This window comes from Bombina bombina, chromosome 4, assembly GCF_027579735.1.
Source record: "Bombina bombina isolate aBomBom1 chromosome 4, aBomBom1.pri, whole genome shotgun sequence".
Lineage (NCBI taxonomy): Eukaryota > Metazoa > Chordata > Amphibia > Anura > Bombinatoridae > Bombina > Bombina bombina.
The window spans coordinates 774,287,593-774,314,016 of NC_069502.1; the positions used below are offsets into that span (position 1 = coordinate 774,287,593).

Here is a 26,424-nt window from a genome sequence, read left to right on the forward strand (position 1 = left end):
CTTCCTGAGTGGAAGATGCCAAGGCTGACTGAATAACATTTGCATTAGATTTGCAAGGCCATGCCTGAACAATCAGAATCACAGGGGCTGTTATCTGTTTTATAATGGATATTAACTTGATTAGTAACACTAAAAGAGGAAAGATATAAATCACCAGGGAATCACTAGAGCACCTATTAGAATCGCTTGTGGATCTCAAGGTTTTGCACAATACTGGGGTAGCATTTGATTCATGCATGATGTCATGAGATAAATGTCTACCCCAATGTGGTGGAATACCTCCTGATTCAGGGACCAATCACGGTCAAGGTATTGAAGAGTGAGGACAATCTGCTTCCCTGTTGTCTTCAACCCAGGAATTGGATTGCTGAAATCATGCAATCATTGCATTCTGCTCAAGTTTCCCATCAAAGACATTATTTAAACAAAAGTCCAAAGTCTGACAACAGTCAGACAGCAAAATAAAATCCAAATCTTATTGTTAAATCCATAAAAATCAACAAAGGATAACACACACATATGGGGCGGAGTGTTACATGACTGGTTTCATCATCATGAATCACACCCCCACAAACTTTTAAAACCACACCAATTTACATTGGTTTACATTTATTGGTTAAAGAATAAACACCTCCATTATTTACCCCTTAAGGAATGTAAGTAAGAAGGTACACTTGAAAAACCATAAAAAAGGAATAGGTAAAGCTGAATTCAGACAATGAAATGCGGATTATAGACCATTAAAAAAGTTTTTAACAAAATAGCAGATTTAAGATTAAAAAACCTCTGCATACTTAATCTTATTTAATCTTATAACAGCTTCATCACAGAATATGAGTACTGTTATTGTCATTAAGTAGAAAGAAGCAATTACATTAAACATACAAAAATCTTCAAAAATATTGAATTAGTCAATTAATCCAGAAGTATCTATTATAATCTTACATAAATAATTGCATGCTTAGGGGTCCATTTATCATTGTGCGGACGAACATGATCCGCTATAGCGAACCATGTCTGCCGCACATCGATAAATGCCGAACTGCTGGTGCAACGCCACCCCCCGCAGATTCACGGTCAATCGGCCACCAGCAGGGGGTGTCAATTAACCCGATCGTATTGGATCGGGTTGATTTTCGGAGATGTCAGAGCAGGCGGACAGGTTAGGAAGCAGCGGTCTTTAGATTGCTGCTTCATAACTTGTGTTTCTGGCGAGCTCCATTCGGAGCTTGATAAATAGACCCCTTTGTATTTCATTTTTAAATGTTTAAATTTCATTTTGGAATATTAAACTCAATGATTTATTTAAAATCATTTTCCTATCCCCTCTCATGAATGTATGATAACATATTCAAGAGCTTGCCATCTAAACTTGTTGGAATGTGCTGCAAGGGCTGTGCACGGAGTGTCACCTGTAACATAATGCATATTTTTTATTCTGGTTCCCACATGTGTAGTTGTTTGACCTATGTATTGTTTTAGAAAGGCTGTGAATTCTATCAAATAGATAGCAAAAAGTGTTCTGCAATTTATACAGCCCTCAAGTATAATTGATTTTAACTGTCACTGTAGATTTAAAATTCTTGTTGACATAAAAGTGATCACAAAATCTACAGTTGTTTTTGCCACACATGTACCATTATGTCTTAACCAAGAACTCTGAGATGGGAGACTTCTCAACATGCTAGGAGAGATAACATTACTGAAGGTCAAATTCCTACAGTAAAGAAACCTACAGCCCTTCAAAGCTAATTCAAAAATAACTTGTGTATCTTAGGCAGGTAGTGGAATAATGGTAGAAGTGAATTGGTGAAATATAGAAATTAAAATGTAGATCTATCAATAAAGCCAATTTCTAAACCATCATCCAAAAGTGTTTTAGGGCTTCTCTGAAATCCTCTACTAGGATCACGATAAAAGGAGTTCATATGTATCAGGGTTACTAAGTTGTCACTTGGCTTTTTCAACATACATTACTTGGCCAACCCTTAGCTGACTGTTTTTTTTAAGCCATTCTTTCCTTAAAAGACAAATTAGGTTTAGAAACTCTGAGACAGCAGTCAACTCTTCAAGCACCCTCTTATGAAATGATTCCAATTATTTACCACAGCTTTGTAAAGGATAACAATCTGATTTGGGCCTACATTTCCCCTTTGATAATATATTTGAAGAATCACTAGCAGTTGCAACTGAATGTTGACAACCTTCCAAATCCTGTAAAACTAGCATTTTGGTAAAATGATAAGACTTCCTGTACCTGAGACCTTGATTTGACCATTCGTTATTTGACCCAAAAACTTAGTCTGCCACATCTAAAGTCATCACCCTCAGAACCAGAATACTCCTTAGCGGATGTAATATCAAAGCCTATGATGGTATTTTCATCATCAGTGTTTTCCTTTTCCATATCTGAAAAGGTAACCTCCTTAACTGAGCCGATATAAGTGTTTCTCCTACATCTAAAACATCTCTTACCTAGTTTATTACTAAAACCTTTTTTCCTCAACATCATGCAACCATTTGTTTGACCAAGCCCTGTTACAATGGCTTATAAGCCAAATATATTCCTTATTATTTATATAATCTTTTTTCATTCATAACAAAAGTAGAATGTTTAACCTGAATAATCAATGTCTTAAATGTTCAACTATTTATTTGAGAATTTTATTATCAAAGTGTATATTTTGTTCCAACTCCTTTTCAATTTATGTAACATGACTATCTGTAAACTTTCTTCAATAACAGATTATCTTGGCCTTCCTAGACAAATACTTTCCAAGTGATATAACCCTCTCCAGAGAGGGCTTGGGCAGATTTCTACACCTATAAAATGATCACATGACAACCTATGGGGTAGAGTTAACAAGATTTATACGCCCCTTGTTTCTGGCTCGCCAGAAACGTAAGTTAAAAAACAACTTGTCTGCCACCTTCCGATACGATCGGGATGATTGACAACCCTCTGCTAGTGGCTGATTGGCTGCTGGTAAACAGGGGGCGGAATTGCACAAGCATTTCACTAGAAATGCATGTGCAATGTTAAATGCCGACAGCGATGTCGGGCGGACATGATTCAATACAGCACTGATAAATTGACCCCTATGTCTTTGCAAGTGCTCTTACTACATAGGCATATACATGCTATGTCTTTGCTAGTTTTCTTACTGCATAGGCATATACATGCTATGTATTTGCTACTGTTCTTACTGCATAGGCATATACATGCTATGTAGATGCGGTATAAGGTGGCGCAATAAAAATTGCTAGTTCCCAAATATAACTTCAAATGCTATGTCTATTATAAAGGTGTCAATTGAAATTAAAAACTGTATATTGAAGGTGTCGACTGAAATAAAAAACTGTATATTACCAAAAATAAGACCAATATCCTGTATACTCCTGTTAATAAGAAAAAACACAATAATATCAATATATAAAAAATTATAAATTTAATGACAATATGTTAAAACCAAGTAACTTTCAAAATTAATAAATACATACAGTATTAAATACTATTTGAGAACTAGACACCAGTGTCGGCTAAGAACATATCTCTATGTGGTATTATTGGGCTCTTATAGAAATCACAAATTACCCATACGTTATACAGTACATATATGCAACAATAATGTGTATGTAGCATAAAAGTGTCGGGAGCAATATTAGCAACAATGTATATGCTGCTCCAAAATATGAGCAGCCATAGTAGCAATGATATATAAGCAGCTGTAGTATGTTGGCTACAATATTGTATAAGCAGCTATATTGTATTGTTGCTAATGTTCACTAAAATAGTGACTGGCAGTCCTTAATGCAATTCTTTAGTGTCTCCAGAGTTCGCTATTAAAAACTTCATATTGTCTACTAGCTGTAGTCAATACATCAGTTTTTCTTCAGCTTAATGGCCCAACAGTACCTGATAGTGTTCCGTGTGGACACACTAATAGAGGGAGTAACCAAGGGGACGTCCCCAAAATTTCCAAAGAGGACCTGGCTTGATGTTTCACCAGATCTCCTTCCGTGTCTCCTCTCCTCACTCAAATCTGTGTGTCTTTTCCGGTCTAATATAGCGGTTCTGATTTTTAAGCGTCTTCTCTGTGTAGTAGTCCTCACCTCTTCTCCGTGGTCTGTTAGTAACCGCTTGTTACAATGAGGTGGCGGTTCAGCTCTACAAACCCCTAGTACTGGGGTAGTTTCCAAATGTTCTTCACGGTCTGTTTGTAACCGCTTGCTTCACTTAGGTGGCGGTTCAGCTTTGCGGACCCCTTTCGAGCTAGGGATGGACCAAGGAGTGTTTGAACGGCTTCCTTGCTTCTACTGCTTCTTACCCCACGGTATAAGGGGTGTACTCGTATCCCAAATGTCCAGCTCCTTTCATGCAATTGTGTGGTTTTAATGATAGAATCAAGTCAGGGGGGAATGCCTATGATGCTAGGCACGCTCCGGTTTGCAAACCCATTAAGGAAGAGCTGTGATGTTCTATGCCGTCCTAAGAGCTTTAAAGCCCAGTGTGGTTAGGACGGCATAGAATGTCATAAGGGCGGGAAGGGGTTAAACAGTTGTTCAGAAAGATTTCTGTAACCTATTGTCAAACACAAAGTCAATAGGTTTGTAACCCTATTTGTTTAAGTTTGGATTATTTGTATCATAATCTTTTAAAAGCTATTTATTCAAATTTGTGTTGCTGAGAGAAAGTATACTTTTTTCTCCTTATAGCCTTCAAAATTATGCCATTTGAATAAAGTTTTAAATTACTTTCAGGTACTTTTATCTATGAAACAGAAGAGTTTTAATTTTTTTCAGAAGGTAACATAAATCATAGATCGTTATTTTACTTTTCAATTTTGCAGCATTTTCTTCAGTGAAAGTAAGGTGTTTTATCTAAATGCCTAATAAATAGGAGAATCTGTGGTCTCAGTCATGCTTTCTTAAACAAGCAATGTATTCTATAGCTTTTGAATAAGATATCTATTTCTACAAGAAACCATGTTTTATGTTGCCTGGGTTATTTAGCTACTGAGGTGTGGCTTACAAGCTTAATATATTATTCCTCTAAAGTTTATGGTATTATAATGTTTTATTCTTGCAGAACTTTACAAAGTCATACTTTTTCATTTAAAGGGCCATAATACCCAAATGTTTAAACACTTGAAAGTGATGCAGCATAGCTGTAAAAAGCGGACTAGAAAATAACACCTGAACATCTCTATGTAAAAAAGAAAGATATTTTACCTCAAAAGTTTCTCAGTAGCCACATCCCATTGTAAAGGACTTCTAAGCAGCAAATTAGTATGTCTGTCCCGGGACAGCGGAAGGAGTGATCTTACGTGCACTCTCATCTTATTTCCGTATTCAGCTTAAGGAAGTTTACAATGACATCTCATGAGAGTTAAGTGAAATCTCATGAGATCACAGTAAAAGAGTTCATGACCTCAGCACTGTTGATGCTGATTGGCTGCTGTTCATTTCTTCATTTATTTTTTTTACCTGCAGCTGGGCTGCAGTTGAGTATAGCTTTTTACACAGAACTTACTGAGGAAATTGTGAGGTAAAATATCTTCCTTTTTTACATAGAGATTCTCAGGTGATATTTTCCTGTCAGCTTTTTACAGTTATACTGCATCAGTTTCAAGTGATTTAGCATATGAGTATTATGTCCCTTTAAGCTATGTTATGGTTATTTTAAACCTGTTAAGATGGGTATAGTAGCTCAGACATTAGGAAGCTAATTTTGTAATGTTTATTTTCAAGTTTGCAAATTCTATTTTTATTTGCAGAATTCTCGCATCCTGCCTCAGGCCTGGAGTTTTCAGTCCCAGTTACAAGAAAGAGGATGTGGGTGGTCTGCTGTTTGTAACTCAGTAATAGCATAACTGTGCTTTTAGATGTTTTAATATAATGTTTAGAGAAGTAGGTTCTTCAGATATATTTTAGGACTTATTCAGCTCTTTTAACAGCCTCATTTTGTAATTTTTTGTTTTTCATTATATGTGGGATATAATTCCCGCCACTAGGAGGAGGCCAAGAACCCCCACAAGAGTTTCAATCCCCTCCCATCTCTTCTCAGTTTAATGCATAACCAAGCAGAGGATAGGAAACAGATGGATAGGTAAGACAAAAGCAGGGTCTATAGAGATGCAAATTGAAACTGTTGCCCCCTAAAAAATAGAAACTACCGGGGCCTATGGACTATCTATCCGGTAAGCATACATTTTTTCATATAATTATGATAGTCCATAGGGTCTATAACATGTGGGATTAATACCCAAGCAGATAGTCCATGTTAATGAATGAGTGAGACATTTTGGCAGTTCCGATTTATCAGACACTGGGACCTGAAGGACTTTCCTGCCAAAAGATGCTTGTGAAGAAGCAAAAACTGTAACATTTTGAAAAGGTATGCAGAGAAGACCATGTTGCAGCTTTGAAAATCTGCCCCAAAGATGCATCATTTTTGAAAGCCCAGGAACCTGCAGTTGCACCCCTCCACCGACTTACCAGCCCCTAAACTGCAGCAGTATCCAGTAGAGAGCCCATCCAGTGCTTGTACAAGTAGAGCAGCAAAATTCTGAGGAAATACAGTTATCTCACAGGGGGAGGCTAAGGAACATGTTCCCACAATGCCTGAGTGTAGTTATGGCTGAATTTATATGTCCCTGCATCATTCAGCTTGCTGGAAATTTCTTCTCTCTTCACATCCACATCTACGTGTTTCAGCCTGTCAGGGCCTTTATCAAGATGACCGGCTGAAACGCATAGATGTGGATGTGATAACCTGATATGGAAACAGAGCGCTCTGTATACAGAATAGACTATTGACATTGGTTTGAAATTACCCACTAAGGAGATAGCATTAATGGAGAGTGCATATTGGATAAGAGGTAACACGTGACCGCTGCCTACCGATGATGTAGTGGGATCCCCAGGTAAAAGTATGCTGTAGCCGTATACCCGCCAAACGGCCGGATTGCAAGGTAATTGGCATCAAACCGAGGTGGGGAAAGCAAAGTGTTCTATCAGCACTAGTGAGTTACATGCTATAAAGTAGCGGAGGTTTGGATTTTTCCACCACAAATATATACTATATATCACTAATTAATTTATCACCTCTGACTTTTAATTTTTGCGGATGCTTTTAATGTTCATTGGATAATTTTAGTTTATTTTTTTGTACTCTGTTATTTTACACTACCGGTAGTAATTTTGTGTGTGTGTATAAATATTAAATTGTATCAATATATTTTGTTTCCAGACCTGTTTGATACTTAGCTCTGTAGCGCAGGGAATATTTTTTATATTCTAATCTTTGTAATTGCTTCTAGAGGGCTATTATTATTATTTCCTGCTCAGTATCTCACTAGTCCAATAAAGCAATCTTTCTTTGTATTTTTTGGACCATATGGACTCTCATCATTATACAAAAGAAATTACTTGTATTTATCATGAAAATTTCAAATGTTTATGTTTATTAAGTAATGACATAAGTTTAAATGAACATATAGGCAAATTAAAGATGCTATATGCAGAAGGTAGAGTAATGTGATTTATATTAGATGCAGGATTTAATTTATTAAGTGCTCCCCCTGCTCACTGCCTGCTAACTTTGCAAGCTCCGTTACTTTCTATAGGAGACATCTCACCAGTTGCAGGGACTGACCCTTTTTTATGATAATTCCACCAGGATAGCTCCTGCAAGACTCGGCATGAAAAACCATGTCTGATCTGGCAAAGTTTAGATCATCAGGTCCTAGGTCTAATGTCGTGCTAAATATTCTAGCACAGTTCCAGTTTTCTCTTGTAATCTTGCCAATAGTTTACTCAAATTGGAGCCATATTAGTAAATTGTAATAAAAATAGTGTCCAGTGAATGTTTGTCACTAGTTAACTTCTTGATAGTTTTCTTTCATTCAGTGATTTATTTCTGATTACATTTTATGAAGGGGTCTTTAACTATGTTTTAACTAGATTCTAAAATAAATAAATTCACATTACTGAATGTCTATTTCTAGTATTAAAATAATGGAAAACAATAACTTATTGAGGTTATGGAAATGCAGAATATTCTGCCCCAACCAACTTCTCTAGACGTCACAGGGGAACATGGCCTAAAATTGAAAGGGCAATTATTTTGTACATAAACACTTATTTACAAAATGGTTATACATTTTAAAATACATCTTGAAATCAAGCTATTCACGGAAAAAAAACATTCCTTTTGTTTACCTGGGTCTTTTTCAATCTGATTTACAAGTCTTGTATTTGAGTGGTCAACCCTCTTGGTGCTAAGAATACAAGAGACAAATGAAAGTTATAAACAGCATTTCAAATTTAACGCAGTAATGTTGTACAATAGTCAAATATGTTTACCCATTTAGTTAAAATCTTATTTCCAAAGACCACAAACCATAGTTTACACATGGATAATTTTAAATCCATACATGTAATAAAGGAACATACTAATGTAAAGTGAAATGGGGCTCTGTAGCCCCTGTAGATGTGGCTACTGAGAACATTTTGAGGTAAAATATCTTCTTTTTACATACAGATGTTCAGGTGATATTTTCTAGTCAGATTTTTACAGCTATGCTGCATCACTTTCATGTAGTTTATAATTTAGGTATCATGTTCCTTTAAATATTTTAACCAAAGCATCTTAATGCAACTGAAACATTTTTAGTGTGCCCTACACTTTAATAGATAGCACATGGATCCCCCGTTAGTGTGCTCATTGGACTCATATTACAAGTTGTAAATTAAGTGTTGTGCTTGAGCTAATTTAAAAATACCACTGTAGAATTTAGCGCTTTTTGAGACCTTAAAGGGACACTGAACCCAATTTTTTTCTTTTGTGATTCAACTAGAGCATGCAATTTTAAGCAAGTTTCTAATTTACTCCTATTATCAATTTTTCTACGTTCACTTGCTATCTTTATTTGAAAAAAAGGCATCTAAGCTTCTTTTTTTGGTACATAACTCACTTTTTTATTGATGAATGTATCCACCAATCAGCAAGAATAACCTAGGTTATCCACCAAAAATGGGCCGGCATCTAAACTTACATTCTTGCATGTTAAATAAAGATACCAAGAGAATGAAGAAAATTTGATAATAGGAATAAATTAGAAAGTTGCTTAAAATTACATGCTCTCTCTGAATCACGAAAGAAAAAAAAAAACATAATTTATGCTTACCTGATAAATTTATTTATCTTGTGGTGTATCCAGTCCATGGATCATCCAGTACTTGTGGGATATTCTCATTCCCAACAGGAAGTTGCAAGAGGACACCCACAGCAGAGCTGTCTATATAGCTCCTCCCCTAACTGCCATATCCAGTCATTCGACCGAAAACAAGCAGAGAAAGGAGAAACCATAGGGTGCAGTGGTGACTGTAGTTTAAAATTAAAAAATACCTGCCTTAAAATGACAGGGCGGGCCGTGGACTGGATACACCACAAGAGAAATAAATTTATCAGGTAAGTATAAATTATGTTTTCTCTTATAAGGTGTATCCAGTCCACGGATCATCCATTACTTGTGGGATACCAATACCAAAGCTAAAGTACACGGATGAAGGGAGGGACAAGGCAGGTACTTAAACGGAAGGTACCACTGCCTGTAAAACCTTTCTCCCAAAAATAGACTCCGAAGAAGCAAAAGTATCAAATTTGTAGAATTTTGAAAAAGTATGAAGCAAAGACCAAGTCGCCGCCTTGCAAATCTGTTCAACAGTAGCCTCATTTTTGAAGGCCAATGTGGAAGCCACAGCTCTAGTAGAATGAGCTGTAATCCTTTCTGGAGACTGCTGGCCAGCAGTCTCATAGGCTAAGCGGATTATGCTTCTTAGCCAAAAAGAAAGAGAGGTTGCCGAAGCCTTTTGACCTCTCCTCTGTCCAGAGTAGACAACAAACAAAGTAGATGTTTGACGAAAATCTTTAGTAGCTTGTAAGTAAAACTTTAAAGCACGAACCACGTCCAGATTGTGTAATAGACGTTCCTTCTTTGAAGAAGGATTAGGACACAAAGATGGAACAACAATCTCTTGATTGATATTCTTATTAGATACCACCTTAGGTAAAAACCCAGGTTTGGTACGCAGGACTACCTTATCCGCATGGAAGATCAGATAAGGAGAATCACATTGTAAAGCCGATAACTCTGAGACTCTACGAGCCGAGGAAATAGCTACCAAAAACAGAACTTTCCAAGATAAAAGTTTGATATCTATGGAATGAAGAGGTTCAAACGGAACTCCTTGAAGAACCTTAAGAACCAGATTTAAGCTCCATGGCGGAGCAACATGTTTAAAAACAGGCTTGATTCTAACTAAAGCCTGACAAAATGCCTGAATGTCTGGAACATCTGCCAGACGCTTGTGCAAAAGAATAGACAGGGCAGAAATCTGTCCCTTTAAGGAACTAGCTGACAATCCTTTTTCCAAACCTTCTTGGAGAAAGGATAATATCCTGGGAATCCTGACCTTACTCCATGAGTAACACTTGGATTCACACCAATAAAGATATTTACGCCATATTTTATGGTAAATTTTCCTGGTGACAGGCTTTCGTGTCTGTATTAAGGTATCAATGACTGACTCGGAGAAGCCACGCTTTGATAACATCAAGCATTCAATCTCCAGGCAGTCAGTCTCAGAGAAATTAGATTTGGATGATTGAAAGGACCTTGTAGTAGAAGGTCTTGTCTTAACGGCAGAGTCCAAGGTGGAAAGGATGACATATCCACTAGATCTGCATACCAGGTCCTGCGTGGCCACGCAGGCGCTATCAAGATCACCGATGCTCTCTCCTGCTTGATCTTGGCAATCAGACGAGGGAGCAGAGGAAACGGTGGAAACACATAAGCAAACACCTCTGGATGGGGCTCCCACTCCCCCGGAAAAAAGTCTGTCGACTTAGAAAATCTGCCTCCCAGTTCTCTACACCTGGGATATGGATAGCTGATAGGTGGCAAGAGTGAATCTCTGCCCAGCGAATTATCCTTGAGACTTCTAACATCGCTAGGGAACTCCTTGTTCCCCCTTGATGGTTGATGTAAGCCACAGTCGTGATGTTGTCCGACTGAAATCTGATGAACCTCAGAGTTGCTAACTGAGGCCAAGCCTGAAGAGCATTGAATATCGCTCTCAGTTCCAGAATATTTATTGGAAGGAGTGACTCCTCCTGAGTCCACGATCCCTGAGCCTTCAGGGAGTTCCAGACTGCACCCCAACCTAGAAGGCTGGCATCTGTTGTTACAATTGTCCAATCTGGCCTGCGAAAGGTCATACCTTTGGACAGATGGACCCGAGATAGTCACCAGAGAAGAGAATCCCTGGTCTCTTGATTCAGATTTAGTAGAGGGGACAAATCTGTGTAATCCCCATTCCACTGACTGAGCATGCAGAGTTGCAGCGGTCTGAGATGTAGGCGTGCAAACGGCACTATGTCCATTCCTGCTATCATTAAGCAGATTACTTCCATGCACTGAGCCACCGAAGGGCTAGGAATGGAATAAATAACACGGCAGGAATTTAGAAGTTTTGATAACCTGGACTCCGTCAGGTAAATTTTCATTTCTACAGAATCTATCAGAGTCCCTAGGAAGGAAACTCTTGTGAGGGGGGATAGAGAACTCTTTTCCTCATTCACCTTCCACCCAATGCGACCTCAGAAATGCCAACACTATGTCCGTATGAGACTTGGCAATTTGGAAATTTGACGCCTGAATCAGGATGTCGTCTAATTAAGGGGCCACTGCTATGCCCCGTGGCCTTAGAACCGCCAGAAGCGACCCCAGAACTTTCGTAAAAATTCTTGGGCCTGTAGCTAACCCAAAGGGAAGAGCTAGAAACTGGTAATGCCTGTCTAGGAAGGCAAACCTGAGAAACCGATGATGATCTTTGTGTATCGGAATGTGAAGATAAGCATCCTTTAAATGCACTGTAGTCATGTATTGACCCTCCTGGATCATAGGTAGGATGGTACGAATAGTCTCCATTTGAATGATGGAACTCTGAGGAATTTGTTTAAGATCTTTAGATCCAAAATTGGTCTGAAGGTTCCCTCTTTTTTGGGAACCACAAACAGATTTGAGAAAAATCCCTGTCCCTGTTCCTCCTTTGGAACTGGATGGATCACTCCCATAACTAGGAGGTCTTGTACACAGTGTAAGAATGCCTCTCTCTTTATCTGGTTTACAGATAATTGTGAAAGGTGAAATCTCCCTTTTGGGGGAGGCCTTGAAATCCAGAAGATATCCCTGGGATATAATTTTCCACGCCCAGGGATCCTGGACATCTCTTGCCCATGCCTGGGCGAAGAGCAAAATTCTGCCCCCTACTAGATCCGTTACCGGATAGGGGGCCGTTCCTTCATACTGTCTTAGAGGCAGCAGCAGGCTTTTTGGCCTGCTTACCTTTGTTCCAGGTCTGGTTAGGTCTCCAGACCGTCTTGGACTGAGCAAAAGTTCCCTCTTGATTTGCATTAGAGGAAGTTGATGCTGCACTTGCCTTGAAGTTTCGAAAGGCACGAAAATTAGACTGTTTGGCCCTTGATTTGGACCTATTCTGAGGAAGGGCATGAACTTTTCCTCCAGTGATATCAGCAATAATCTCCTTCAAACCAGGCCCGAATAGGGTCTGCCCCTTGAAGGGAATGTTAAGCAGCTTAGACTTTGAAGTAACGTCAGCTGACCATGATTTAAGCCATAGCGCTCTGCACGCCTGGATAGCAAAACCAGAATTCTTAGCCGTTAGTTTAGTCAAATGAACAATGGCACCAGAAACAAAAGAATTGGCTAGCTTAAGTGCTCTAAGCTTGTCAAGTATGTCATCCAATGGAGTCGCTACCTGTAAAGCCTCTTCCAGAGACTCAAACCAGAATGCTGCAGCAGCAGTGACAGGAGCAATGCATGCAAGGGGCTGTAGGATAAAACCTTGTTGAATAAACATTTTCTTAAGGTAACCCTCTAACTTTTTATCCATTGGATCTAAGAAAGCACAACTGTCCCTCCACCTTAGGAACTGTCTGCCATAAGTCCCGTGTGGTGGCGTCTATAGGAAACATTTTTCTAAAAATAGGAGGGGGAGAGAACGGCACACCTGGTCTATCCCATTCCTTAGTAATAATTTCTGTAAACCTTTTAGGTATTGGAAAAACATCAGTTGCACACCGGCACTGCATAGTATTTATCCAGTCTACACAATTTCTCTGGCACTGCAATTGTATCACAGTCATTCAGAGCAGCTAAAACCTCCCTGAGTAACAAGCGGAGGTGTTCAAGCTTAAATTTAAATGTAGAAATATCAGAATCAGGTTGCATCATCTTCCCTGAGTCAGAAACATCACCCACAGAAAGAAGCTCTCCTTCTTCAGCTTCTGCATATTGTGAGGCAGTATCAGACATAGCTTTTAAAGCGTCAGTATGCTCTGTATTTTGTCTAAGTCCAGAGCTATCTCACTTTCCTCTAAATTCAGGTAGTCTGGCTAATACCGCTGACAGTGTATTATCCATCTAATAAATAATTGTAAATAGGCTTACAAGTAGGAGTAGGTAACTTAAATCTGTGAGGAAAATTTCCACCAATGCCCCAGCTGAATCAAGGCTAAATAGTTTTAATTAGAAAAAAATGTTTTTCTCCATTCACACACTAAAGTTCATTAAATCAAAATTTAACCACACATACATTTAGCAGAAGCTAAAGATTTAAAAACACTCCACCTAAGTTGAACTAGGATTTTTAAATTAATCTGAAATCAGTATCACTGGTATCTAGCAGCAAAAGTTGTAGTTGTAAGCTAAGCCCTTACAATCCGAGGGCTAGTTTTAATTTTAAATTTTTACAAATTATTAAAGCTGCATTGTACCAGACCAACGAAGGTGAGCAAATTAAAAGAAAAGGGAAAGACAAAGCTTATCCCAGGACCCCTGGGGTCCTGGGGATAAGCTTTGTCTTTCCCTTTTCTTTTAATTTGCTCACCTTCGTTGGTCTGGTACAATGCAGCTTTAATAATTTGTAAAAATTAAAATTAAAACTAGCCCTCGGATTGTAAGGGCTTAGCTTACAACTACAACTTTTGCTGCTAGATACCAGTGATACTGATTTCAGATTAATTTAAAAATCCTAGTTCAACTTAGGTGGAGTGTTTTTAAATCTTTAGCTTCTGCTAAATGTATGTGTGGTTAAATTTTGATTTAATAAACTTTAGTGTGTGAATGGAGAAAAACATTTTTTTCTAATTAAAACTATTTAGCCTTGATTCAGCTGGGGCATTGGTGGAAATTTTCCTCACAGATTTAAGTTACCTACTCCTACTTGTAAGCCTATTTACAATTATTTATTAGTTGTATCCTGCCCTTAACTTTAAATCTGTGGCAGGAGGTCTCTGTGGTTAGGAGATTATAAAACTCAAATTGGGCTATCTGCCCTTAACCACTGAATCTCTTGTTATAATATACTTTGCCCTACCCCCACCCTCTCTCACTTTAAAGTGTATTATCCATGACTGCCGCCATGTCTTGTAAAGTAAACGCTATGGGCGCCCTGGATGTACTTGGCACCATTTGAGCGTGAGTCCCTTGAGCGGGAGTCAAAGGAGCTGACACGTGGGGAGAGTTAGTTGGCATAACTTCCCCTTCGTCAGATTCCTCTGGTGATAAATTTTTTAAAGACAGAATATGATCTTTATTGCTTAAAGTGAAATCAGTACATATTCTAAGAGGGTGTTCCACCATGGCTTTTAAACATAATGAACAAGGAGTTTCCTCTATGTCAGACATGTTTGTACAGACTAGCAATGCGACTAGCAAGCTTGGAAAACACTTTAAATCAAGTTAACAAGCAAATATAAGAAATGGTACTGTGCCTTTAAGAGAAACAAATTTTGTCAGAATTTGAAAAACAGTGAAAAAAGGCAGTAAATCAAACAAAGTTTTTACAGTGTGTATAATAAGCTAACAGAGCATTGCACCCACTTGCAAATGGATGATTAACCCCTTAGTTAAAAAAACAGATAAAAAAAATTATATAAACGTTTTTTAACAGTCACACCAACTGCCACAGCTTTGCTGTGGGCCTACCTTCCCCAACAAACGATTTTGGAAAGCCTAAGAGCCCTTTAGAGATGTCCTATAGCATTCAGGGGACTCCTGGAGGAAGCTGGATGTCTCAGTCTGTAAAAGTTACTGCGCAAAAAAGCGCTAAATTAGGCCCCTCCCACTCATAGTAACACAGTGGAAAGCCTCAGGAAACTGTTTCTAGGCAAATTTAAGCCAGCCATGTGGAAAAAATTAGGCCCCAATAAAGTTTTATCACCAAAGTATATATAAAAACGTTTAAACATGCCAGCAAACGTTTTATTTTGTAAATATAAAAGAGTATTACCTCAGAAAGTAAGCATGATACCAGTTGCTATTAAATCACTGTATTCAGGCTTACCTTACATAAATTTGGTATCAGCAGCATTTTCTAGTATTTCACATCTTCTAGAAAAAATCTTAACTGCACATACCTCATAGCAGGATAAACCTGCACGCCATTCCCCCGCTGAAGTTATCTCTCTCTTCAGTCATGTGTGAGAACAGCAATGGATCTTAGTTACAACCTGCTAAGATCATAGAAATCACAGGCAGATTCTTCTATTTTTCTGCCTGGAACAAAATAGTACAACTCCGGTACCATTTAAAAATAATAAACTTTTGATTGAAGCAAAATAACAGCTACATTTCACCACTTTCTCTCTTACTACCTCCATGCTTGTTGAGAGTTGCAAGAGAATGACTGGATATGGCAGTTAGGGGAGGAGCTATATAGACAGCTCTGCTGTGGGTGTCCTCTTGCAACTTCCTGTTGGAAATGAGAATATCCCACAAGTAATGGATGATCCGTGGACTGGATATACCTTACAAGAGAAATTGGGTTTAGTGTCCCTTTAAGTAAACTATTAGTGTTTTCTAGTTGCATAGCAAAACACATGAAAATGCGATGTAAATAAAGGTTTTAAGTTATATTTAGACTTAAAGGACCACTAAATTAAGCAGATAAGTGCATAATAAAATGATAATGGAATAGCAATACTCTGAATATTATATAAGGAATAGATTTTTTTTATGACAGTTTTCAAAATGTACTTAAATTTGCAGGCCCCCCTGTATTATGTGACAGTTGAACTAAATTTCTGCCCTAACTATTGGCTAGATTAATCTAGCCCATAGTTAGGCCAGAAATTTAGTACAGTAATAAAGCTTGGGAGTCCTGGTTTGATTCCTCTATACTAGAATTCTTAAACTGCAGTAACCAGAATTCAATATCTGGCTAGAATTACAGCATATGTGATCTAATTAGCTGCTCACATGTATGAACTTAGGCACAGGTGATCTAATGAGTTGCTAAACATTTCTGAACCAAGGCACAAGTGATATAATCAGCTGGTCAGACACCTGAACTTTGGTCCAAGGTGATATAATAAGTTGCTCACATATCTCTAATCTTTGAGCAGATGATTAGATCACCTGTACCTCATGTCTGAACTAAGGCGCATGTGATATCACTTTCTGCTTACTAATTGTGTTTAACCATTTGAGTGCTAAGCACTTTCCCACCTGGGTGCTAAGCTGATTTAAGTTTTTTTTTATTTTTTGAAATATATATTTTTTTAACTTTTTTTTTTCAGATCCTTAAGACTTACACCCTTGGAAAGGTTAGGTGATTACCTTTCCAATTGGGGGTCTGTAGCTGCTTAGATGCCTGAGATACAGGCTTCTAAGCAGCATACCCCCTTTCCCTATACATATTGTAATTTTTAAATAAAGTTGCTCAATGACGTCATCACGTCATTGAGAGTGACGTCACCGCACAAAACGTGAAGCCCCGGCGATGCTTGTCACTATACAGGCCCGATCGCCGGGGAAGGAGCGGGTGGGAGCCCCCAGATCTCCCTCAAGGTGGGAGAGTGCTAGCTACGGCTCTGAGCTGTCGTTATCACCTGAGTGGGAAACTCTGCGATGGCTCAGAGCCGTCGTTAGCACTCAAGGGGTTAAAGGGACTTGGTACTCAAAATGTTTCTATTATACACATTAACAAGCATTAGTTAAACAAGGTTAAAATAATTTTTGCATGAAAAACATTGATGCAAAAGCTGTTGAAATTTAATGTCAGGAAGAGCATGATTGTGTACACCTGAATCCTGAAACGCCACTGCTCATTGGCTGTTAATAAACTGAAAATGTTGGTTTTATGCTAATACATGAACCTCTATTGTTACAAAAACAAAGTCTTGTAAAACATTCTGCTTTAGGTAGATACATAGAAACATTTTTATTACCAAGCAATCCTAAAACTCTGGTATATTAGTGGGTGCTGGGGCTGAATTTGTAGAACCAGCTGCGCTAATGAAACATTCATTTTTGTGTGGGTAATTTTTTAGGATCCTCAGGTAAATATCTTTAATACATACATTGTCTACCTCAAAAACACATTTAGTTTTAAATGTATAAATATTTCCATTTGGCGCTCTCCAAGTGCATCCAACTGTTTGCTCACTTCAATGCCCCTCTAATATTCTGTCTTAGGGATGGGCAAATGTTTCTCAACATTCAAAAAATGAAACGAATTTTAATACGTTCGTTTGTTTCAAATGTTTGTACAACATTCTAACATTCGTTTAATGTAATAGTATGTCTAATGCTTTCTTTAAATGTAATATTAAATTCAAATTTTCTAATAATTTGATTCAAATTATGTAATATTCTAATTCTAAAAATTTGAATTTATATATTTGTAATAGTATTTCTAATGCTTTCTTTAAAGTTAATATTCGAATTATGCAATATTCAAAATAGAAACATTCAAATTGATATATTTGTATCTATTATGTATCAATTTACTAAATTCCCTACTACTTGAACTATTGAACTTCTGAATAATATTTATTAAATCGAATGTTACATTCAAAATTTCGAATTTTGAAAGTGACATTTGAAAACTGTAAATAGCATTCGATTATAGAATTTTTAAGAACATTCGTTCTTATCAACATTCGATTATGAAAATTGAATTTCTACAATAGCATTCGTTCTAACATTCGAATTCGAATATAAACACATTCACCCATCCCTATTCTGTATATTCTGTAATATAATTTAAATTGTAAATAAGTCTTGTCTTGCAGATTAAAAAACAAGAAATGAAGTAAGTTGGAGAGCTATTTTTATTTTACATAAATCATTTTTGAGAAAGCCCTGGTATAAGTGGGGTGAAACGCGTAGAAATACTGAACACTTGGTGAAATCTGCACGGATTATTCAAGTTTAAGGTAACACTTATACGGTACAGCCTATTATATCAAATTACAACTGAATATCTCTCCGTATGCTCTAAGGCTTGTGGATTAGATTAATGACTGTAACCCGACTGTTTAAAAGAATCGCTTCGAATATAAAAGACTCAGAGTGAATACAAATTTAAAACCATTGTCAGAAAAGCCTATTATTAGCCGTTGCCAAACGCTTACTCCGCGAGACTTGGAGTAAATACTGGGACCTTTCCGTGTATACATTATAAACTGTGTTGATTGTATAACTACATTGTTTTTCAGGCAATACCATAAAATTGAAAATACTAGTTAGGCAATTTATGTATAGCCAATTTTAAAAAGGGTTTTATGAATGAGAGTATGAATGTGATGTGAAAAGTATTATTGTTTGTGTATTATAAAGCTATATTAAATAATTTTAATTGTTAATTTTGACCTTGTTGGTAAAGAGAATATTTTTTAAGAGTTTGAACATATAATTTTCGTTACAAAGTCTATGATCAAATAAAAAGTTTTGCAGAGATATATAAATAACACGATTAATTTATGCTCATTAAGATTAATTACTCACAGCTTTATAGCTGTGGGTAATTAATCTTAATGAGCATAAATTAATCGTGTTATTTATATATCTCTGCAAAACTTTTTATTGAACCAAGGTGGAAACTTTTTATTGAACCAAGGTGGAAACTCTGCGATGGCTCAGAGCCGTCGTTAGATGTATTGCCTCTACACCATATTTTCTAACTTATTTTCTATCTAAAAACTGTCTAGGAAGGAGATGGTAACCATAGAAAGGCAAGGTGGGCACAGCCTAGCGCATCACACACACCAATTTTTTAAAATAAATCATTTTTAACAGATTGCCTTAAATAATTTGTAACATACAGCCTTATTAAGGGCAAAACATATTTATGGTTTGACTGAATTTAAAGAAAGCTTGTCTCTTAAAATAAAATGATATAGTCCAACAAGGGAAAATTTACACAAAATACTCATCAATTTTGCAAGTAACCATTACATAATTGGCAGCAAAATGAGGAATTGAAAATGCAGATGACAACTGTGTCACAAATATTACATAAATTAAAGTTTATTACAATAATTTGTCATTTTAAATAACACTTCAAAAAACTAAAAAAAAAAAAATAATAATTGATTAAAGACCTTTAAGGGCTTTGAAATAAAATGGAATGGAATTTTCTACCTTCATTAACTGCCCTCAATAAAGAAATGAAAAATGTATATGGTAGACATGAGTAGAAATAATTTGTTAGATACATACTTGTAGTTTTTCTCCCAGAACTTGACTGGTCTGGCATATGATGCTATAAAAATTACACTGCCAAGTAATGGGCTTAGTGGAGTAGAAAATATTGAAGTAACAACAACTTGAAAGAAAAGCATAGCAGAGTCTGAACAAACTTCATGTTAAGGTATAATATAAAAGTTCTCTAAACATTTTTTTATATAACTTTGGCTACCAAAGAAAGCAATAGTGCTTAGAGAAATGACATGAGTTAAGTTGTATGTTATCTGTCTATATATTATATAGTAGGGATGGCCAAATGGATTGAACTAAAAGGTAGGCTTGTGCCATCACTGTAGCATAATGACCTTAAAAAAAAGCTGCATAATTTCTGATACTTAATGGTTAATGAAAATTTTCAGTAATTTTAATACCACTTAGGACCATTTAGTACAGATGTCAATCATAGTCTACTGGCATTTAAGGTGAAGTCTGATATGAAACCAAAGTAAAACATCATAGAAAGAAATTCTGTTATACAACGTATAATTTAACCACAATTTAAAAAATAAAAAAATGTGTTTTTTCAAGTGGTGTTTTTTTTTTTTTTTTATAAATACACCCTGAGCAGTTATGGAAGATTTTCCAAAAATGTTATTTCTTAATCAAGCATGCAGACAATAGCCTTAAACTCTTTCCCATAGCCCTGCTAGATTTTTGTGGCATTATAACATCTCTAATGCTTCACATATAACATCATCACTAACATTACTGGTGTATTCCTACTTCATCAGTTATGACATCATTATTATATCAACTATTGGACACATTTGTAAAAACAAATGCAGAGCCAGACAGAAGGACTATAAGGAATAAAATTGAGGAATTTGGGGAGCCTAAATATAGTGAACATAATCTTTTTAAAGGTGATATTCACATTGTCATTGATAATTGTGCACATACTATTATGTAAAAATGTTATCTTTTACCATCCCTTTAATGTGCTTTCTAAACTACAAATATGTGCAGTCATCTTGTTTACATAAAAATGGTTAACCCTGAGGTTATCAATGACCCTAGTCTTAGGCATAACCTTAGCATTTGTCTTTACCTAGCTCTAATCCTAGCTCTAATAAGGTGATTTTCCATTTTTAATAATTTTTTTGTGTGACTTCACAGGTTAAATTCAATGTTGTGGTAGAAATTACTTGTATTTATATTTGTGTCTGCAAAAATCTTGCCATTTAAAAAGAGAAGTATACCAATTTAATCAATCTAAAAAAATACTTTCTATTTTTTATTATAGTCAAAAAAATATATACTGTGCAATAAACAAATATTACATAACTGAGGTAATCTTTTTATTACCTTCCAACTCGTAATAATCCCACAGGATCCAGGATGGTAACAGGGATAAATCCCACAGAAAAATTTACCTTATTCAGTACATAAACATCAATTAAAAAAAAAAAACAAGGCACTGTAACATATTTTTAAACATTCTCGAGTTAGAACAAAGTAAATGAAAGACCCCCAGTGATTCGGAAATGCACCTAAGGGTTAATACCTTTGAATCTGGAGTAAATGTGTGAGAATGGTAGGTTTAATTAAAAGAGGCGGGTTGTTCCTTACCTGTTATAAAGGCCCTGAAACAGGAGTTGCAGCCTCCTTTTCTGTTCTCAAGAATTTCCTGCGCTTCTACTGCATTCTTAGGCCTAGATTTGGAGTTCGGCGGTAAAAGGGCTGCTAACGCTCCGCGGGCTTTTTTCTGGCCGCACCATAAATTTAATTCTGGTATCGAGAGTTTAATCAAATGCTGCGTTAGGCTCCAAAAAAGGAGCGTAGAGCATTTTTACCGCAAATGCAACTCTCGATACCAGAGTTGCTTACGGACGCGGCCGGTCTCAAAAACGTGCTCGTGCACGATTCCCCCATAGGAAACAATGGGGCTGTTTGAGCTGAAAAAAAACCTAACACCTGCAAAAAAGCAGCGTTTAGCTCCTAACGCAGCCCCATTGTTTCCTATGGGGAAACACTTCCTACGTCTGCACCTAACACTCTAACATGTACCCCGAGTCTAAACACCCCTAACCTTACACTTATTAACCCCTAATCTGCCGCCCCCGCTATCGCTGACCCCTGCATATTTTTTTAAACCCCTAATCTGCCGCTCCGTAAACCGCCGCCACCTACGTTATCCCTATGTACCCCTAATCTGCTACCCCTAACACCGCCGACCCCTATATTATATTTATTAACCCCTAACCTGCCCCCCACAACGTCGCCGACACCTGCCTACACTTATTAACCCCTAATCTGCCGAGCGGACCTGAGCGCTACTATAATAAATGTATTAACCCCTAATCCGCCTCACTAACCCTATCATAAATAGTATTAACCCCTAATCTGCCCTCACTAACATCGCCGACACCTAACTTCAATTATTAACCCCTAATCTGCCGACCGGAGCTCACCGCTATTCTAATAAATGTATTAACCCCTAAAGCTAAGTCTAACCCTAACACTAACACCCCCCTAAGTTAAATATAATTTAAATCTAACGAAATAAATTAACTCTTATTAAATAAATTATTCCTATTTAAAGCTAAATACTTACCTGTAAAATAAATCCTAATATAGCTACAATATAAATTATAATTATATTATAGCTATTTTAGGATTAATATTTATTTTACAGGTAACTTTGTAATTATTTTAACCAGGTACAATAGCTATTAAATAGTTAATAACTATTTAATAGTTACCTAGTTAAAATAATAACAAATTTACCTGTAAAATAAATCCTAACCTAAGATATAATTAAACCTAACACTACCCTATCAATAAAATAATTAAATAAACTACCTACAATTACCTACAATTAACCTAACACTACACTATCAATAAATTAATTAAACACAATTCCTACAAATAAATACAATTAAATAAACTATCTAAAGTACAAAAAAATAAAAAAGAACTAAGTTACAGAAAATAAAAAAATATTTACAAACATAAGAAAAATATTACAACAATTTTAAACTAATTACACCTACTCTAAGCCCCCTATAAAATAACAAAGCCCCCCAAAATAAAAAATTCCCTACCCTATTCTAAATTAAAAAAGTTACAAGCTCTTTTACCTTACCAGCCCTGAACAGGGCCCTTTGCGGGGCATGCCCCAAGAATTTCAGCTCTTTTGCCTGTAAAAAAAAACATACAATACCCCCCCCCCCCAACATTACAACCCACCACCCACATACCCCTAATCTAACCCAAACCCCCTTAAAGAAACCTAACACTAAGCCCCTGAAGATCTTCCTACCTTGTCTTCACCATACCAGGTTCACCGATCCGTCCTGGCTCCAACATCTTCATCCAACCCAAGCGGGGGTTGGCGATCCATAATCCGGTCCAGAAGAGGCTCCAAAGTCTTCCTCCTATCCGGCAAGAAGAGGACATCCGGACCGGCAAACATCTTCTCCAAGCGGCATCTTTGATCTTCTTCCATCCGGAGCGAAGCGGCAGGATCCTGAAGACATCCAGCGCGGAACATCCATCCGGACCGACGACTGAACGACGAATGACTGTTCCTTTAAGGGACGTCATCCAAGATGGCGTCCCTCAAATTCCGATTGGCTGATAGGATTCTATCAGCCAATCGGAATTAAGGTAGGAATTTTCTGATTGGCTGATGGAATCAGCCAATCAGAATCTAGTTCAATCCGATTGGCTGATCCAATCACCCAATCAGATTGAGCTTGCATTCTATTGGCTGATCGGAACAGCCAATAGAATGCGAGCTCAATCTGATTGGCTGATTGGATCAGCCAATCGGATTGAACTTGATTCTGATTGGCTGATTCCATCAGCCAATCAGAAAATTCCTACCTTAATTCCGATTGGCTGATAGAATCCTATCAGCCAATCGGAATTCGAGGGACGCCATCTTGGATGACGTCCCTTAAAGGAACAGTCATTCGTCGTTCAGTCGTCGGTCCGGATGGATGTTCCGCGCTGGATGTCTTCAGGATCCTGCCGCTTCGCTCCGGATGGAAGAAGATCGAAGATGCCGCTTGGAGAAGATGTTTGCCGGTCCGGATGTCCTCTTCTTGCCGGATAGGAGGAAGACTTTGGAGCCTCTTCTGGACCGGATTATGGATCGCCAACCCCCGCTTGGGTTGGATGAAGATGTTGGAGCCAGGACGGATCGGTGAACCTGGTATGGTGAAGACAAGGTAGGAAGATCTTCAGGGGCTTAGTGTTAGGTTTATTTAAGGGGGTTTGGGTTAGATTAGGGGTATGTGGGTGGTGGGTTGTAATGTTGGGGGGGGGGGTATTGTATGTTTTTTTTTACAGGCAAAAGAGCTGAAATTCTTGGGGCATGCCCCGCAAAGGGCCCTGTTCAGGGCTGGTAAGGTAAAAGAGCTTGTAACTTTTTAAATTTAGAATAGGGTAGGGAATTTTTTATTTTGGGGGGCTTTGTTATTTTATTAGGGGGCTTAGAGTAGGTGTAATTAGTTTAAAATTGTTGTAATATTTTTCTTATGTTTGTAAATATTTTTTTATTTTCTGTAACTTAGTTCTTTTTTATTTTTTGTACTTTAGATAGTTTATTTAATTGTATTTATTTGTAGGAATTGTGTTTAATTAATTTATTGATAGTGTAGTGTTAGGTTAATTGTAGGTAATTGTAGGTAGTTTATTTAATTATTTTATTGATAGGGTAGTGTTAGGTTTAATTATAACTTAGGTTAGGATTTATTTTACAGGTAAATTTGTTATTATTTTAACTAGGTAACTATTAAATAGTTATTAACTATTTAATAGCTATTGTACCTGGTTAAAATAATTACAAAGTTGCCTGTAAAATAAATATTAATCCTAAAATAGCTATAATATAATTATAATTTATATTGTAGCTATATTAGGATTTATTTTACAGGTAAGTATTTAGCTTTAAATAGGAATAATTTATTTAATAAGAGTTAATTAATTTCGTTAGATGTAAATTATATTTAACTTAGGGGAGTGTTAGTGTTAGGGTTAGACTTAGCTTTAGGGGTTAATACATTTATTAGAATAGCGGTGAGCTCCGGTCGGCAGATTAGGGGTTAATAATTGAAGTTAGGTGTCGGCGATGTTAGGGAGGGCAGATTAGGGGTTAATACTATTTATGATAGGGTTAGTGAGGCGGGTTAGGGGTTAATAACTTTATTATAGTAGCGCTCAGGTCCGCTCGGCAGATTAGGGGTTAATAAGTGTAGGCAGGTGTCGGCGACGTTGAGGGGGGCAGATTAGGGGTTAATAAATATAATATAGGGGTCGGCAATGTTAGGGGTAGCAGATTAGGGGTACATAGGGATAACGTAGGTGGCGGCGATTTGCGGTCGGAAGATTAGGGGTTAATTATTTTAAGTAGCTTGCGGCGACGTTGTGGGGGGCAAGTTAGGGGTTAAGAAATATAATATAGGGGTCGGCGGGGTTAGGGGCAGCAGATTAGGGATACATAAGTATAACGTAGGTGGCGGTCGGCAGATTAGGGGTTAAAAATTTAAATAGAGTGGCGGCGATGTGGGGGGACCTCGGTTTAGGGGTACATAGGTAGTTTATGGGTGTTAGTGTACTTTAGGGTACAGTAGTTAAGAGCTTTATAAACCGGCGTTAGCCAGAAAGCTCTTAACTCCTGCTATTTTCAGGCGGCTGGAATTTTGTCGTTAGAGCTCTAACGCTCACTTCTGAAACGACTCTAAATACCGGCGTTAGAAAGATCCCATTGAAAATATAGGCTACGCAAATGGCGTAGGGGGATCTGCGGTATGGAAAAGTCGCGGCTGAAAAGTGAGCGTTAGACCCTTTAATCACTGACTCCAAATACCAGCGGGCGGCCAAAACCAGCGTTAGGGGCCTCTAACGCTGGTTTTGACGGCTACCGCCGAACTCCAAATCTAGGCCTAAGAAAGGTGTGGTTGGTTGCGTCATTTATTTGGCAGATTCCTTAGAGTTGCAGTTACTTTGTCTAGGCAGGCGTAGGTTTAGTACACCTAGCTGTTTATGTACAAGATTATTTTATCATGTTTTTTGTATGGCTTGCTCAGTATCGGTTGCTTATTGGGCCGGAATATGTTACATCCTAGCCAGGCAGTCAGTCATGGCCCAGGGAGTGGGCAGAGAGGGTGCAAAGTGATGGCCACAAAAGATAGTGAGAAGTGATGCCCACTAGGTGGTGGCCTAGGCAGTGGCGTCACTAGGGTTGGTATCACCCGGTGCGGTAAGTCATGGTGTCACCCCCCCCAGAAATCAGACACACACAAAAACAAAGGCACACACACATACAAACACTCAGACACACTTAAAAACATACTCAGATGCACACACAAACATTTGGAAACACACTCAGACACACACACAAAAACACACGCACAAAAACACTGAGACACACAAAAACTCAGACACACACATACAAAATATGTAAACTGCACTGCATTAATTATAAAGCTTATGCCTAGAGCTGCTCCCTGGCTCAGCAGAGCATCAAATGAAAGAAAAACAGAGCACTCTAAAATAAATCACTGAAGAAAAGGTTTAGGTGCGCAAACTATGAAAATTCTGCTCTCTGACTCTGTTCCAAGTCTGTCAGTGCACAGCCCTGGGCCGCATGTCACTGAGCAGTGAGCACAGATAGGCAGGCAGGTTTAGGCTAGCAGCGCAACTTTGCAAGCTCCACGGCACACCCACAACATTCATAGTGTAATTGGGCAGTGGAGGAGCAAAGTACAAACAAGCAAAAGCAGCTGGAAAACTATTTGTTGAAATTGCAGCACTGGCTCAAGGGGCAAAAAAATTGTGTGTCTACAACTTCCCC

General features: G+C 37.6%; 1 protein-coding gene across 1 annotated transcript in view; it reads right to left on the minus strand.

The window, feature by feature from the left end:
* Window positions 1-26,424, minus strand: part of LOC128657846 (pecanex-like protein 2) — a 629,457-nt gene that overhangs the window by 190,693 nt on the left and 412,340 nt on the right. Inside the window, 2 exon segments of the mRNA XM_053712268.1 lie at window positions 8,224-8,282; window positions 19,596-19,723. Of these exon segments, the coding sequence (XP_053568243.1) occupies window positions 8,224-8,282; window positions 19,596-19,723 (187 nt within the window).